The 15,025-nt window shown below is 38.5% G+C and overlaps 1 protein-coding gene across 4 annotated transcripts in view; it reads left to right on the top strand.

The window, feature by feature from the left end:
* The window catches only part of LOC118824465 (membrane-associated phosphatidylinositol transfer protein 2-like), an 86,210-nt gene that overhangs the window by 29,360 nt on the left and 41,825 nt on the right, over positions 1-15,025 (top strand). For all 4 annotated transcript variants that reach the window (XM_036594636.1, XM_036594633.1, XM_036594635.1 and 1 more), the window contains exon 2: positions 3,678-3,861. In XM_036594636.1, the coding sequence (XP_036450529.1) occupies positions 3,784-3,861 (78 nt within the window). In that variant the 5' untranslated portion in view covers positions 3,678-3,783. The remainder of the gene's footprint in view (positions 1-3,677; positions 3,862-15,025) is intronic.

Below are 15,025 nucleotides of genomic sequence, written 5' to 3'. Positions count from 1 at the left end.
TGTGCATTAAAAAGTGCAGTAGAAAAACAAAACATGTAATTTGAGCAGGACCGTCCAGACTTTTGCATAAAATGTAAGTGGCAGTTTGGCACATTGTGTTTAGTGCTCAAGCCTGAAGTCTGAAAAATGGGTGCACTGGTGATCTTGGCCAAAAAAACAGGCCTGGAAAATAATTTAAAAAAATAATTAAGTTAAATTGCAATCACAGGATTGGTCTGAAAAATCACAATTTGACATTTTTCCCCCATTTGTTGAGCCCTGCTAGGAGGAACCTGAAAAGCAGTTAAATAGTCTCTATGAATACTCAGATGTTCTTAACTTGTAAGAAATTAAGTAATAACTTCTTCTCCTGTTATTGATATAATCGAACATTAAATGTCTCACAACTTTACGTACCTTTCACATACACCTCATTACAATACCCATATAGAATTACAGATTTTTAAATTAGGTAGGTGTCTCCAACCTTGCTCAGAAAGTGTTACCCTGTTGCACTGTTGAATTCCAGCCCTAATCACACCTGATCCAGCTAATCAAGGTCTTCAGGAACATTGGAATACAAGAACAAGGTGTGTTAGATTAGGGCTGGAACTGTGCACTGCTACAGGTTGCCTAAACTTGAAGAGTAGGGTTGAAGATGCCTCGTGTAGACCATATCTTATGAATTCTTAAAGAAGATCTAATTGAATACACTCCATAAAAGAATAGTATTGAAAAAGATTTCTTTGGAGTGATGCCAGAGAACAGAGGTCTTCAAATCCAGACCTTTAATTTAGTTTCTGGTGCTGGATTTTGTCATCACTAGTAGGTTAAATGAACTGTTAATGTAACTGATAGGCCATCTAGTGTCAAACCTGCCAGTATTTACAAAATCCACTGGAAACTGGATTCAAGGTCCAGATTGGAAGACCTCTCTAAAGAACGCTTCAATGGGTGATTTTTTTTCAAAGAAACGTTTGTGAATGAGATGTGCGATTGTTAGGAACTTTTTTAAAGGTTAAAGAATGTTTTCTGATGGTTGAAGTTTTTTCCGTACATCCAGGCCAAAAACCATTTGGGAGGCCTAATATTTAAGAATGTGCAATATAATACACAGTGGAATCTGTTTGGCATCTGTTTTTGAGGTCATCTCTCTGCTAATCAAGGTGCTTTTATAACTTGTTTATCATTGACCTCATAAAATTGTTCACTCATAAGATGGTTTATGTGGTGAAGATAACCATTTTTGAAGAATAGATCAACCAGCATTCAAGATTTTCGTTGCTGTATCCAGTGAGTTGCCCCTTATTGTTCAGCCGAAAACTTGGATTGTTTAAAAATTATTCAAAAATAAAGCAGGGATATATGCGCCTGGCTTTTCATAACACAAGGCTTGTATAATCCTCATGTTCTAAAAATATATAAATATGTGGTGTAGTGATATCTAGCATTGCTGTTCTACCTAGTGTATGGTATCATGATCTCCAAGTTGAAGAGAGGAATAGGCCTAGGTCTGTGACTGGTGACCATTTGTTAGCGTACGCTAAGTGTTTGCGTTTAAAGCCGTTCATCCAGTTACCGACACACATGGTCGCCTCTAGCACCCACTCATCTCCTGAAAAAGCGTTGTGTATCATGCCTGTGGATAATCCGTCTTACACTAAGCACCCCCGTGTCATGTGATGGCACTAAAGACCTGCTGAAGTGTTGTCCTGCTGGCTGGACACTGGTGCCATCGACAGGTGGATATCTTCCTTGCATAGGACCTCAAACTCAGGACTCAAATTCAGATGTTGCTTAAAGGATTGCCATAAAGCTTGACTGGTAATGTAAATTTAGACAAATTATCATAGTCTGCAGAATTATTGCAGAAGAATAAATGACAGCATGAACCAAATGTGGGCATTAGTGAGTCTTACCCTAAAGCTTGCACGTTTCCTAATGGTAATACACTTGCCATATAATTGTCATCTGAGCTAACCTCTAATGTTACTTAATACTTTACGACTTGCCAGATTGGCCACCCAGTGTCATAAATACGAGCAATTACAAAATTTATGGCTGGGAACTGGTTTCATGGTCAGTTTTTTAAAGGCTTTGCTGTAGAAGAAGCACGTTTGGTTCCCTAGAGAACCTCCACATGAAGGAAAGGTTGTCTGCCAGTTAAAGTTTTTTAGTATGTCCAGACTATTAGGTACTATTTAATAAGCTGTATATCATTATTGTGATAAATTACATCACAGTATGTCATAGTATGCTTTTCAGAGCTTATTGTGGATATTGGCAGTGCTTAAAACACTTTCCAACTGTATGTTTGATTACAAAGAAAGCATAATTAGTCCTGTTTAATTGGATGTAGTGTAGTGAAATGCTGAATACAAATCACTGTTCATAATATTTTATTTTTTGAATGTACTCTGTATTTTTTAACTTTAAAATGTCAGAAAAAATGTCTATATATTATGACATTGTGTATCCTGAAGACTTATTAAAGTATTGTAATATTACATTTGCCGTATCACCCACCTCTAGATTATAATACCCAGTTCTAACTTGGGAATCTTACTTTTGGGGTCATTTCTTTTTGGATCAGGGGATTATTTAACTCCTTTATTACTCATTAGTGTTACTGTAGCTTGCCTTAATGGTAATATGATTACCATATAATTAATGTTTTGCTTTCTAACCAAACGTATGCGAAGAACCAATGGATGTACAAAGGGGAATAGTTAAAAAAAGACCATTAAAATCATGTTGCGTGTGCAAGGGCATGAAAGAATGATAATTTGCGTAATATTGCCACTTATTTAAATTATTGCAAAAATCAATAATATCGATTATAGGCCCAGGGCTAATTTCCATACACTGGACTAGGGTTGAGCAGTATGGTGATATACTACCGTTATTGTGAAAACTACTCAAAAATACGCTTTTCTGAATAGATTATGGGTCTCATCAATATTTCCATAACGCTGAACATTTAACTGTATTCCTGAAAAAGCCAATTGCACAAAGCCTGTAAACATCCAGTGAATAAAACTGCATAAACTGCATACAAGTTAGTAGCTGATTAGATGTGGGCCCATTAAGTCATTACCTTAATTTCTCACATTTAAAGATCATGGTACATTTTAAATGTGCTGCTTTTTATGTTTAGATGTTTAGTGCCTTGTCCGTTCCGACTTGTTCTCAAACCTCAGAACATTCAAGTATTGGGTTATATTTCTGCCATATTGCCCAGCCTTACATTGGACATGCCTAGTATGTGTTTCAAATTGCAAATAGAGCATACTATGAAAAGTCCAAGGTTGCATTAGATAGCTACTGCTGTGCAATAACTAGGCTCCTAAGAGGTTGACTGTTACTAGGATGCACTTACTCTGGTGGCATTTGCTTTTAGTGTTGTTTGCTTCAAAGGAAAGTCATTTGAAAGCAGCAAGCCAGATCATTCAGAAAGAGGTTTTTAATAGCCAGAATTTTTGTAGGACTCAGCATGAGGGCTCATTTAATGTTTCGGTTTACGGTGTTGTAGCATCTATTCATTATCGTCTTTATCTGGTCCCTGTGTGTGATGCTTCTCATCAGCCTCCTCTGTGTCCTGTCATAACACTCTCCTGATGCCAAGAGCACAGACATCTGGCAGGTTTCTGGAGATGGGAAAACTGATAGCAACGTGTCTTTCTCTTCTGTCTGCTTAGGTTTGAGGGATGAACGCAGCTCCAGCTCTCTGACGCCCCTGAGCTAGGGCCTGCTTGGTGGATTCCACCTGACCCAGCGGTACATTCGCTTCACTCCATACCCAACATGCTGATCAAAGAGTACCGCATCCCCATGCCAATGAGCGTGGAGGAGTACCGCATCGCCCAGCTCTACATGATCCAGGTCAGTGTGCCTTCTCTGTTCTTTTAATTGCTTTTCATATATATATATATATATTATATATATATATATATATATATATATATATATTTTTGTTTGGTTTTTTTTTGTTTTTTTTTAAAGAAAGTGGTATATTTGGCCAGTTTTGATTGAGATCATATAATAGTAACATGGCAAAGCATGAATGCTAGTATTGTGTATGCTTTGTACCATAATATTGGATTAACTTTTTCAGCCATGTCAGCATAGGTGGGCTGAGAATGTTTCTCAATGATATTCATTTGGGTTTAAGACTGGGTTGGAGCGATTTTGCGTAAGTTTATGCTTAAGTTTGTGCAAGTAGTTCTTATTTAACACTAGTTTGTTTGTTGTTAGTTTGTTTGCTAATTTTGGTCACATCACAAATCCTTAAGCCATGTCTTAACTAGTAATAGCTAACTAATGCATACCTTGCTTTAACATGATGATAAAATGTGTTCAGAAACAACCTATAAACGTGGTACCAGGAAACGAGACGGCAGTTGCGTTGACTTTTTTCATTGGAAAAAAATTACTAGTATAGAAAAAACTGTGATCAAGTTGAACTGAATAATAGTAAATATCTATAACCTAAATATCTATAGCCTCAGTTTAGACGTGTCAGCAGCTGCTCTGTCTCACTGAATTGGAGCTGTAAATGTCAGTTTCATGCTCTGAGTTAAAATCTGGATAATGACTAGAGCTGTAAAATCACAGCAAATGCGTTATGGCATAGTTTAACCAAAAAAGTCATGTTTATGGTGTTTTTGGTGCATTGTATGTGGTTTTCATTGGTTTCGGCAACACACCTGCTTAGAAAGAGGAGTAAATAAGTGGTAGATACTAAGCTCAGTGTTAAAACTAATTTGTGTGGTGCAACCCATTTTGATTTAGTCACGTGTAAACCTAAACTTGGTGAACACTTACAGTTAGTGAACAGCTAGCCTATGTTTGAACATGTGCACAAACTGGTGCAACGGGCCACTCGTGATGGAGCTCAGGACATGCTGGGAATAAAAACAGTTAACCTCTTTCTAGTATAGTAATCTTGTGCTGAGACCAACAAAAGAGGAAAATTTGGTTCCAGCAGTAAAGTGACTAACAGTGAATGCCAGTGCCCCTTTTAGCATTATGTCACATTGGCTTTATTATTAGCCATGTTGGCACTAGTTGGTAAAATTATCCCTTGGAGTTCAGAGTTCCCCAGCTGTTTCACAGACATGTGAGAGGAGATGTCCCAGATATTCATTGGGTCCTGCTGATGGAGATCTGAACATGCTGGGAACAAAGACAGTCAGTCTCCCCCTTCTAAAGCAAGCTCTTGCTGAGAGCAACGAAGGATAAAAAGTTAGTTTCGGCAATAATGTGGCTAGCGCTGAAAGCTTTTTAGCAAAGTGTCACATTGGCTTTACTGTCAGCCATGTTAGAGTAGTTTGGTTGAATTATATTGTAGCACAGTTAACTGTGAATGTTTGAGTTGCTTTTTAGCATAATGTCACATTGGCATTACTATTAACCATGTTAGCATAGTTGGTCAAAAAATCCATTTGAAGTCAGAGTTCCTTTGGCGTTTCTCAGTCTTGAGAGGCCATATGTCCCTGATGTTAATTTGGGTTCTGATAATGAAGCTCAGAACACGCTGGGAACCAACTCTTCCCATCTACAAGAAGCTGATGCTGTGACCAACAAAATATGAAAGTTGGTTCTAGCACGAATGTGGCTAACAGCATTGCTTTTTAGCATAATGTTAGAGTTCACTTGCTGTTTGTCAGTCGTGAGAGAGCAGATGTTGCCGATGTTCATTGGGGTCCTGGTGATGGAGCGCAGAACATGCTGGGAATGAAGACAGCCGACCCCTCCCTCCTCCAGTAAGCTCACGCTGAGACCAACAAAAGATGAAAAGTGCTGATAGCCGTCAGCTGTCACCAGCAATCAGTACAGTAGCTTACAACACCAATTCTGTGATCTGCATATGTAAACAGCTTAGAGGGACTCCTTAATGGGATGTTGTCCTTTTTGTGCTGATCTGAGGTCAGCATTGCAATTTAATATAGTCTTGGTTCCAGCAGTAATTGGTTCTACAATGACATTTGGATGCAAAGCTATCTCGAGCGGGAACGCAATGGAGTGAAATCTGATTGGAATGGTTGTAGCCATCTCAAAGGGCAGGAAAGCATTTGCACGACAGCACTACGCCCTCTTGTCATCCAGGCTGTTTTGGTCTCTCCTCTGCAGTGAAGCCATTCTGCTAGCATAACCTGACAGACCTGTACTTGAAATATCTTCCTGTGTCTAGGGCAGGGCTTATACACCAAGGCTGTCGTCTAGGTTGAGGAATGTGGCTGAAGTTGAAACTGTGTAGAAAGTGTTCATCATGCTATTCTTGAAGGAACGTCTAAATTAGAAATAGGTGTGGTTATTTGAATATGGTATCTGGACTCATCTCATTATCTGTTTGCTTAATCAGATGCTCAAATAAGGTATGTGTAGTGGAATTTATGTTAAAAAAAAATTAATAAATAAAAATTGTGTACTATCTTGCAAGTTTTAAATATGTGTTTGGTTTCGAACCCCAAGACGTGAGCAGTTGATATTGCATCTCACATTAAAGGAGTATTCTGGTCATGTTATTTGTCATGTTATGCAATGTTCTGTGGCACAGCATGATATCCCACCGTGTCACTGGTTTAACAGAATTCATGATTTGCTTACATTACTTACATTTCAATTATGTTAATAAATCATCCTTTACTCATTGTTTATATATTAGTTAGCTGTTCATTATTACTTAGTAGCTGAATAAGTATTTAGTAATTGAGTACACTGTTAATTGACAGGTTAGTTTGTCATTTGTTCATAGCTTGTATACTCATTAATTGTTTGCTAACTGCTGCTTATTATGCTGTTAATAACTAATAAATATGTTTACTCATCTAAAGAAGCAGTGTGAAAACATCGGTAGGCACCTGTATTAGTGACGTAAATTCTGTTAATGTACTGATTTATTGTTATTAATTAGTTACTACTGTGTCCCCAGTGAAATGCAAATTCTCACTACGGTTCACGAGTGACTTTTTCTTGGTACCGTTTCAAAAAGAACCTTTTGACACCTAAAAAAATCAAGAGAATAAGAATAGTATGACATTCATTCTCTTGCTCATAAGGGGAACTGTCTACATATGTATTTCAGTAAGCACTAGCTAGTGCTAGCTAAATATTTCTTCTTTATTAGAGTAAACAAGCTCATCAGTTAATTTGCATCAGTTTCATTTGTTTAATAAGCAGCAGTCAGTACACAGTTAGCACATAAATAAGCTATAACCTAATAACAAATTGATCTATCGGTCAACAGAGTACTCAGCCTAAGGAACCAGTCTTGTGACCGGAAGGTCGTCCGTTCAATCCCCTGAGCAGACAGTACGTGACTGAAGTGCCCTTGAACAAGGCACCTAACTCCCATCTGCTCCCCAGGCGCTGTGGGCAAGTGTGCTCACTGCCCCTAGTGTGTGTGCATTCACTAGTGTGTTTGTGGGTGTTTCACTGCACAGATGGGTTAAATGTGGAGGTGCATTTCCCTGTCGTGTGATTAATAAAGGGTAACTTAAGTACATAATTAGTTATTAAGTGATATTAATATTGAATAATAACATATTAAGGGGGTAATTAGTCTGTTTGTGACCCTTATTGTGTTAACCATGATTTTGTATCATTTTCATGTTTTCTTTTATCAGTATTCTCACACTACAGTACCCAGCATGCATTATGAAAACATGTCATACAGCCCATGGGAATCCCTGTGGTGTCAAAGAGTCGTGACTGCTGGCGTAGCCACAGATCTATTGGCTAACCAAGCTAACATTAGTCACTGCTTATCTCCGGCATTCTAAAGAATTCTTCGCCAAATAGTCACCAGAGACAAGTTCTTTAACTTTTCAGCTGGAGAAAAGAAGCTATACTGCAGTGAGGTATTTAGATAGCCAGGTAGCTGCTTTGCTACCTTTAGTTTTAGCTTCTTGTCATACTCTTGTCATACTACAGTTACATGGCTGCAATAAGATATTTATCTTCCTGGCAGTAATGTTAGCTGTGTAATGCCTTCCTTCTGCACCCAAAAATTTTAACATGAATTTCAGAATCTCTTAGTGTGCCCCTTATTAGCCTGAGACTGGTTAAAGATGGTTTGGTTCCACAAATAATAAGTCAACTCCTCCCTGCTTCTTCTCTCTGCACTGAGGGACTGTTGAGAGCAGGTCGTGACTGCAGTGACACACGTGGGCTGGCCCGCTCAAAAAGGGCTGAAGGTCTCTGCCGGCCCACCCACGGGCTCAGCTCACTCTCAGTAGGTTTAAGAGGTTAGTTAGTATCATGTCACCCCAGCTGTCAGACAGACAAGTCAGCGTTGCACAGTGAAGCAGCCTGAGGAAGAATCCTGTACCACACTCTTTCCCCAGGGTGGAAAACAGACAAGCGAGGACGGGCACTCCAGAAAAACTGGACTAGATTAAACTTGATTACTCATTATTCATTTTTTGAAATTGGTTAAAATGTACTCCTCGTTTAATCAACAATACTTAGTTTGCATGATGATAATGCTTTTTTGAAATTCTTCTGTAGGTCTCTAATAGGGCTGAAACTCAAGCAAGTAGTCAAACAAGGTGAAGAGTGAAACAGTAAAACGTCAGATCAACACATTGCGAGCGTACAGTCCTGCTGCACAAATTCAACCTATTTTACTACATTACTGTGGCTGTTAAAACAGTTGGTGTTCAGTGTGGGCGATAGGGTGAATTAATCAGATATTGTTGATGATTGACAAGTACCCAATGCTGATGCTTTAAAGACAATGATCGCCATGTTGCGAAAAAGAACTGATAGAGAAGATTAATTTACGTTCAAACAGCTTGTTAAATAATATTAAATAATCTTAGGGCTAGGGTAACTAATCATCGTAATCGACGTTATCGAATACAGAAATATGTCAATTTGCATAACGTGTGTCGGCGCATCACTAGAAAGTAAGATGGCTGGGTTCCATGGATTAGAGAACAAACTACAAATAAAATAAAATAGTCTATAAGTGAGTTGTTAGATTAACTGACTAGTCAAAAAAAAAGGATTGTTAAAGTAAAAAATAATAGCTATAAATAATGTATATTCATAATGTTTTATTCACTTTTACTGTTAAAACATTGGATTATTATGGTGCCGTAAAAAGCTGTTTGGCAACGATACAGTAAATTCCCCACTGTTTGACATACTGTTAAAAAGATTTGCAGTATTTTTCAAACAGCTTTAGTATCTTTATAAATTTATGAAGATTATGAAAATTATGAAAATATAATACATTTTCCTAAAAACTTTCTGAAAACATAATACATGATTTCCCAAAAATCTTCCTTCCCAAGTGATTCCCTAAGTGATTCTACTGTAATGATGGAAGACGCGTCATTTTTAATGTATAAAGTATTATGTTATTTATATGTGATTTTTATTAATAAATTTTCATTAGAAACAGTTGTTTGAACAGAAGCATATGAGGGTGGGCAATATAATCGATAATTGCAACTTGTAACTAAAAAAAAGTAGTGTTAATTATTTTTAGGTTTTTAAATTTTGCCCAGAATGAAGAGGCGGCGATGTATCATTGTACAAGCGAGCAAGTTCTGTAAGAATCGCTTTGGCCTGTCAGGACTGTAGAAAGCTTGCTCATGGTACATGACAGCTTGGCCAGGCTTGGCTGTCTCTATAGAGCTCCTTAATGCAACATTAAGAATGCAGCTTGCATTGCGTAATTAATTGTGTCCTGACACAAATGTCACATAGCTCCACGCGTTCGTGTACTTGCGTGAAGTATGTTTCTGGCCTTACAGTACGCAGCTGAGCCCGAAGTAGGCTTGGGCGATAAGACGATAGGGTGATATAATCAGGATCACACAGTTGATCTGTGTTCTTTAAGAGCACACAGTATCCACAAGATGCTTACAAAAGCATATTGCTTATCACGATAACAGAATTTATCACAATAACGATAAAATATTGTCATATTGGTTACACCACTACTCTGTAATGTTTCTGCCAGTTGCGACCCCGATGCTATATTGATCTGGGCTTGTTAATGTTGTTGATGCTGCTGTTTTATAGAACAGTACAATGACAGTATGTCTACTTTCAGTTGTGCAACTAATGTTATTGCCCAATAATACTTACTCAGATCGCTTTAAATAGCATGTCGTCCTTGATGAAGTTAATTTTAGGTGGAGGTCCTTGTATTTTTTTTCACAGTGATGTTATAAATCTGTAGCAGCCATCTGCTGTGGCCTGTGTGACATGTCAGTGCCTAATGACTTTGTGCAGGAAGTGCACCCAGCTTGGCACTCGGGTGCTGTAGCAGAGTGACCCTGCTGGTGTAGTATTAAAGGCTTTCTCTGGGTTCTGTGTTTGTGTGCGGATTCCTCCTGATGGTGTGAGGCTGTCTTATTAGCTCGGCGCTATGAGTCAGAGCGGTTGTCGGTAGGCAAAAGCAGATGTTTCTAGCTGCTACGGTGACCTGCCAGCATGGCTAGTTCTGTTAGCTGCATACTTCAGTGGAGATTTCAGACTGACAGGCAGTAATGACAAATAAAAGTAGGGCTAGTTTGACTAAAGCAGATTCAATTTTAACTTATTAAAATCTGCCCCCAGAGTAATAGGGCCACATGCATACAGTAAAATAGATCAGCTAGAGATGACACAATACCACTTTCCTTTTTCTGATACCAATGTAAATATCAAAACCTTGAATATTGACTGATGCTGATCCAAATTTTCTTCTTTAAAATCTGCTAAGCTTTAAATAAGCTATTTTAATTTATACACATCACTTAAGATGAGTAACTAAAAGCAGGTTATTTTGCTGATACTGATGTCTGTTTGTACCTATAGGCCATTTAATTTAAACTGTTCTGAATGCTCTCCTCCATTTACTGTTCAAGAATGTTCTCCTGCACTCCCAGCAGCCTAGAATACTATTCCCTATTCACACTGTTCTTGAATGCTATCCTCTGTCGCAGTGTTATGACATTTTCTAGATTCTAAAATGTTCGCCCTATGCACACTGACCTAAAATGCTCTAGAATGTTCTATTCATACTGTTCTATAATGTTCTTCCCCATCAGCACTGTTGTAGAATATTCTCCCCTCGTTCACACTGTTCTAGAATGCTCCCTGCATTATCCCTGAATGCTCTACCTCTTCATTTACACTGTTCTAGGAAGCTGTACAAAATTCACATTATTCTAGAATGCTTCCTCCTTTTACCATGTTCTGAAAATCTATCCTTTCACGTAGTTCTAGAATGTTCTCCTTACTCACACTTGTTCATTTGGTTTATCAGTTCTTTTCCAACTATTGTAAAATGACTGCCAACATTTATAATGCTTTAGAATGTTTGTTTGTTGGTATTTGTTGAGTCATTCTAAACACTGAGCATTCATGAAAAGGATTTCCACCATTTTTTCAAAATTGCGGCATAATCCCTTGGTTAGAATGTGAAGAAAGTCACTCAGAGTGGTGAGTTCAGAATGGTCATTCAGAGAGACTCAAATGTCTTTATAATGGTGGTGATAGGAACCATCGGTCACATTGTGTATAATGCAAATGTAGCCTTTTTATTTGTTATCCAAAATGACCAGTGAGCCTACACGTGTCTGAAGTTTTTATGTGTAAAGTTTGTAGTAGCAAAGCAGTGTTAAATCTGAAAAAAGGTTTCCTTTGGATACTGTTTTGCCTGCATGAACCTTTTCACCATTAATGGATTTTTTAGAAATATTTTTTAGGCCAAAATGCTCTCCCAAAATTTGCATAAAACAATATCTCTGACACGAAATGGAATTTGTCACCATTTCATATAAGAACTTTTGGAGAGGAAGCCTTTAAACGTGTCAGAAATCTGGTTCCTGTCACTTCCACTGTGCACAATTCTTGGTAAGTTTCTCTACACCGGAGCATTTCACATCAAACCCCTCTGAATGACTTTGTTTACATCTTAACCATTGAATTAGGCGGTAATGTTGGGTCAGTGTGCTCTGGCCGTAAAGGCAAGTGCAATACAGAGCTATTCATTACTCGCTTGCTCAAAAAGTGATAGTTTGTGACACCTGAAATAAAAATCTGTGCATTTTGGGTTTTCTTAGATCATGTTCTTTATATACTGAAGCAAATGCGATAACAGCATTGAGAAATCACATTAATAAAGGAGGAGAGTTGCTAAGGCTTAGAAATTAAGGGTTAAACAGCAACTCATTGCATAAAATTTCTGTTTCTCAGGTTTGCAGTTAGGCTACGTAAAGCTGCTGTTAGATTTCCTTTGTGGCTTGTTAAATTTCTAGAGTGTTCTGATGGAGAGGGTATATAAGCCTCGAGAAGGAAGACGAGGAAGCCCATTCGTCAGCAAGAATGCCACAGTTCCTGTCTTCTCACTGCTGCTTTCTCCACCCTCCCCACCATCACCATCACAGCGTCACAGCTGAGCTCAGGCTGCCATGGTTACGGATGACATCAGCAAGAGCGTGGCACTCGCTGCAATCATTTGTTTGCAGTGTGTGTGTATGTGTGCGTGAAGAGGAGGGTGGGGGGGCGAAGGGAGAGGTCACGATGATGCAGGCGCGTTGCTAGGGCAACTTTTACTCCGCTGATTTTGTTATCCTTTGCTGAAGACGAGCTCTGGAGGTGCACCACAATGAGGTCAGTTGGAGGCAGACGCAGGATTGGGGGTGAAGAGAGGGTAGAGCGAGATATGGCGGGCATTTTCTCACCCGTAGACGCCCTGTTTACAGAAGTCTCTGCTTGAGCCTTCTATAGAGCTGATTTTGCTTCCTGGTGCGTCTGGCTGAAAAGGCATATGATATGATGAACAGGCCAGGCAAGAAAAAGGACTTAGAGCTCAAAAGATAACATTTAAAGAAAAAATGCTAACTTTGCTGACCAGATCATGATCTAATTTAAAACATTGGTATTGGAGCAAATCAAGGCATGTTTTGATGCATCACTAGGCGCTAAGCCCAATCAAATAACCATCATTTAGTGCTATTTTACACAAGGGGTGGATAATATGGCCGTAGTATAACATCACGGTACTTCAAGACATTATAAGTATCACAATAAGTGGTAAGTGAGCGGAGAAGAATGCGCCAGTAGTGGTACGTTTAAGTTCAGACTAAGATTTTTTTCCCCCCATTTTACATAATGCACTGCAGTAAATCCAGTTGAACAGGCCTAAGTGTTAGTAGTGGGCAATATATCAGTCTGTGTGGCATACTGGTTGCAATTCTTTTTAAGGTGTGAGTGTTATCATTACTGTTTTACCGGTATGTGAAAAATAAACACAGATAACTCAACATAGTAGTAGACTACTATGTTGGGTGATGTGGAAAAAAAAGTATTATATCATGATGCGCCAGGTAATGAAACATATAGTTAGTCGGTTTTCTTTAAGTACTGCTGATATCCAAGGTATGGTCAGAAAAGTGTGTTGTATTATTTATCACAATAGAACGATAGAGTATTGTCATATTGCCCACCCATTTTTTAAAAATGCGCTGCATTCCTCTGTGGCATGATAGGAGGATTTTTTTTGTTGTATTTTGGTATATTTTTCTATTACTATGATAACCCTTGAAGTAGACAGTTTACTGTCAACAGCAGTATAATTTTTTTTCTTCACGTAGTTTTGATTTTTATTTGTGTTTACTTTTGAACATGGGCATCCTCTATTTTGTCAGTGTATCAAGTCTCACTTTTGTAGATCTCTCAGACCTTTGAATATCCAGAGCTTCAAATTCCAACATTCATTTCACAGGAAAGCTTGACTGAGTTAATGGAGGATAAGACAATGTTAGCAAAGCTACCACTGAAGGAAAAAATGAAGCGGACGTTCAGGGATGATTTGGAGAGCGTCAGTATTATTACTGGCCTTAATGTTTGTTTTTGTTTTGTTTTTTTTGCCTTTCTGCTAATAAAGTTTAAACATTGAGAGAAAGCAGCTGTTTAAATTTTGTCATAATTAGTCGTGGTGGCCCCCTACTGGCTTGGGCCCCTGGACATGTACCCATAAATCCCATATTTTGATCCGTGCCATCAAGTCATTTTCGATGTGATAAGATTTTGGGGTTCTTAGAGACGTTTTAGTGTCTTACAGTCTGCACTCAGGTTAAATTTTGCAAACGTTGGCAGTGTCTTTCAGTTTCCTTTACTTGTAGATGCTCTTCTGGACAGTGGAGTAATTGTTCTCCTAGAACCCCTTCCCAGACTCATAGACATCTACAGCCTCCTTTTTGAAGCCCTTACAGATCTTTTTAGATCTAGGAATGATGAATAATAAGGAGACTAGAAATCTGAGGTTTAAGTAAGATCCTCCAAGATGTTCTCTAACAGTGTTCCAGTCTTTTGCACCTAATTTGACATACTTGAAGTAGTGATATGTAGAAGTATGTTTACTTTTTCCACATAAGAAAACTGCATTTCTGATTATTTTAATTATTTAAAGGATAACAAAATGTTAATTTTAGGTGTCACTTTTATTATTTTATTATATAAATTATTATTATTCCCCTTGATTGTCCCCCTAGCTTCGTCACCGCTGGCTATGTTAGAATTTTGTTACAAGTACCCCTTTAATAAGTGCAGACAAACATACATTCAGATGGAGGCTTGAAAGTAAGTCTGGACAGTTGCCTACTCTGTATAGACGTGGACATTTTTCATCTCAGTGTAAGTCGTCCAAATGCAATCTATCACGAGTCCTAGCGAATCGGACGGCTGCCAGGAAAGCGGGCTCCAATCAGGCCCGGAGCTTTGAGTTTTCCTTTCCCATGGTGTCATATGTTTGTGGATGACTTAAAATGGAACAGCGCAGCATTATTGTCCATTACGCCCCCAGTCCTAAACATAGAGCTTTCAGCAGCATGCCACCCTCCCCTCATAGTTTCCCCTTATTAATATTTAATGGGGAAAAATTCATTATTTGGATGATGTGTGGGGGGGCATTGGCAGAGATAATGCAAGCGCTAGCTCTAAGTTAATTAAAGCTGAGTGCAGAGTGGTGTCTCCCGCTTGAGAGAGATAAGTACTCTGAAATGAAGAAGGAGCCAAAAGCCATACGGTGCAACAAAAC

Source organism: Colossoma macropomum, unplaced genomic scaffold (assembly GCF_904425465.1).
Source record: "Colossoma macropomum unplaced genomic scaffold, Colossoma_macropomum, whole genome shotgun sequence".
In the NCBI taxonomy this organism is placed as follows: Eukaryota; Metazoa; Chordata; class Actinopteri; order Characiformes; family Serrasalmidae; genus Colossoma; species Colossoma macropomum.
The sequence above is the reverse complement of the archived record's forward strand: the minus strand, read 5'-3'. Positions and strand labels throughout refer to the sequence as shown.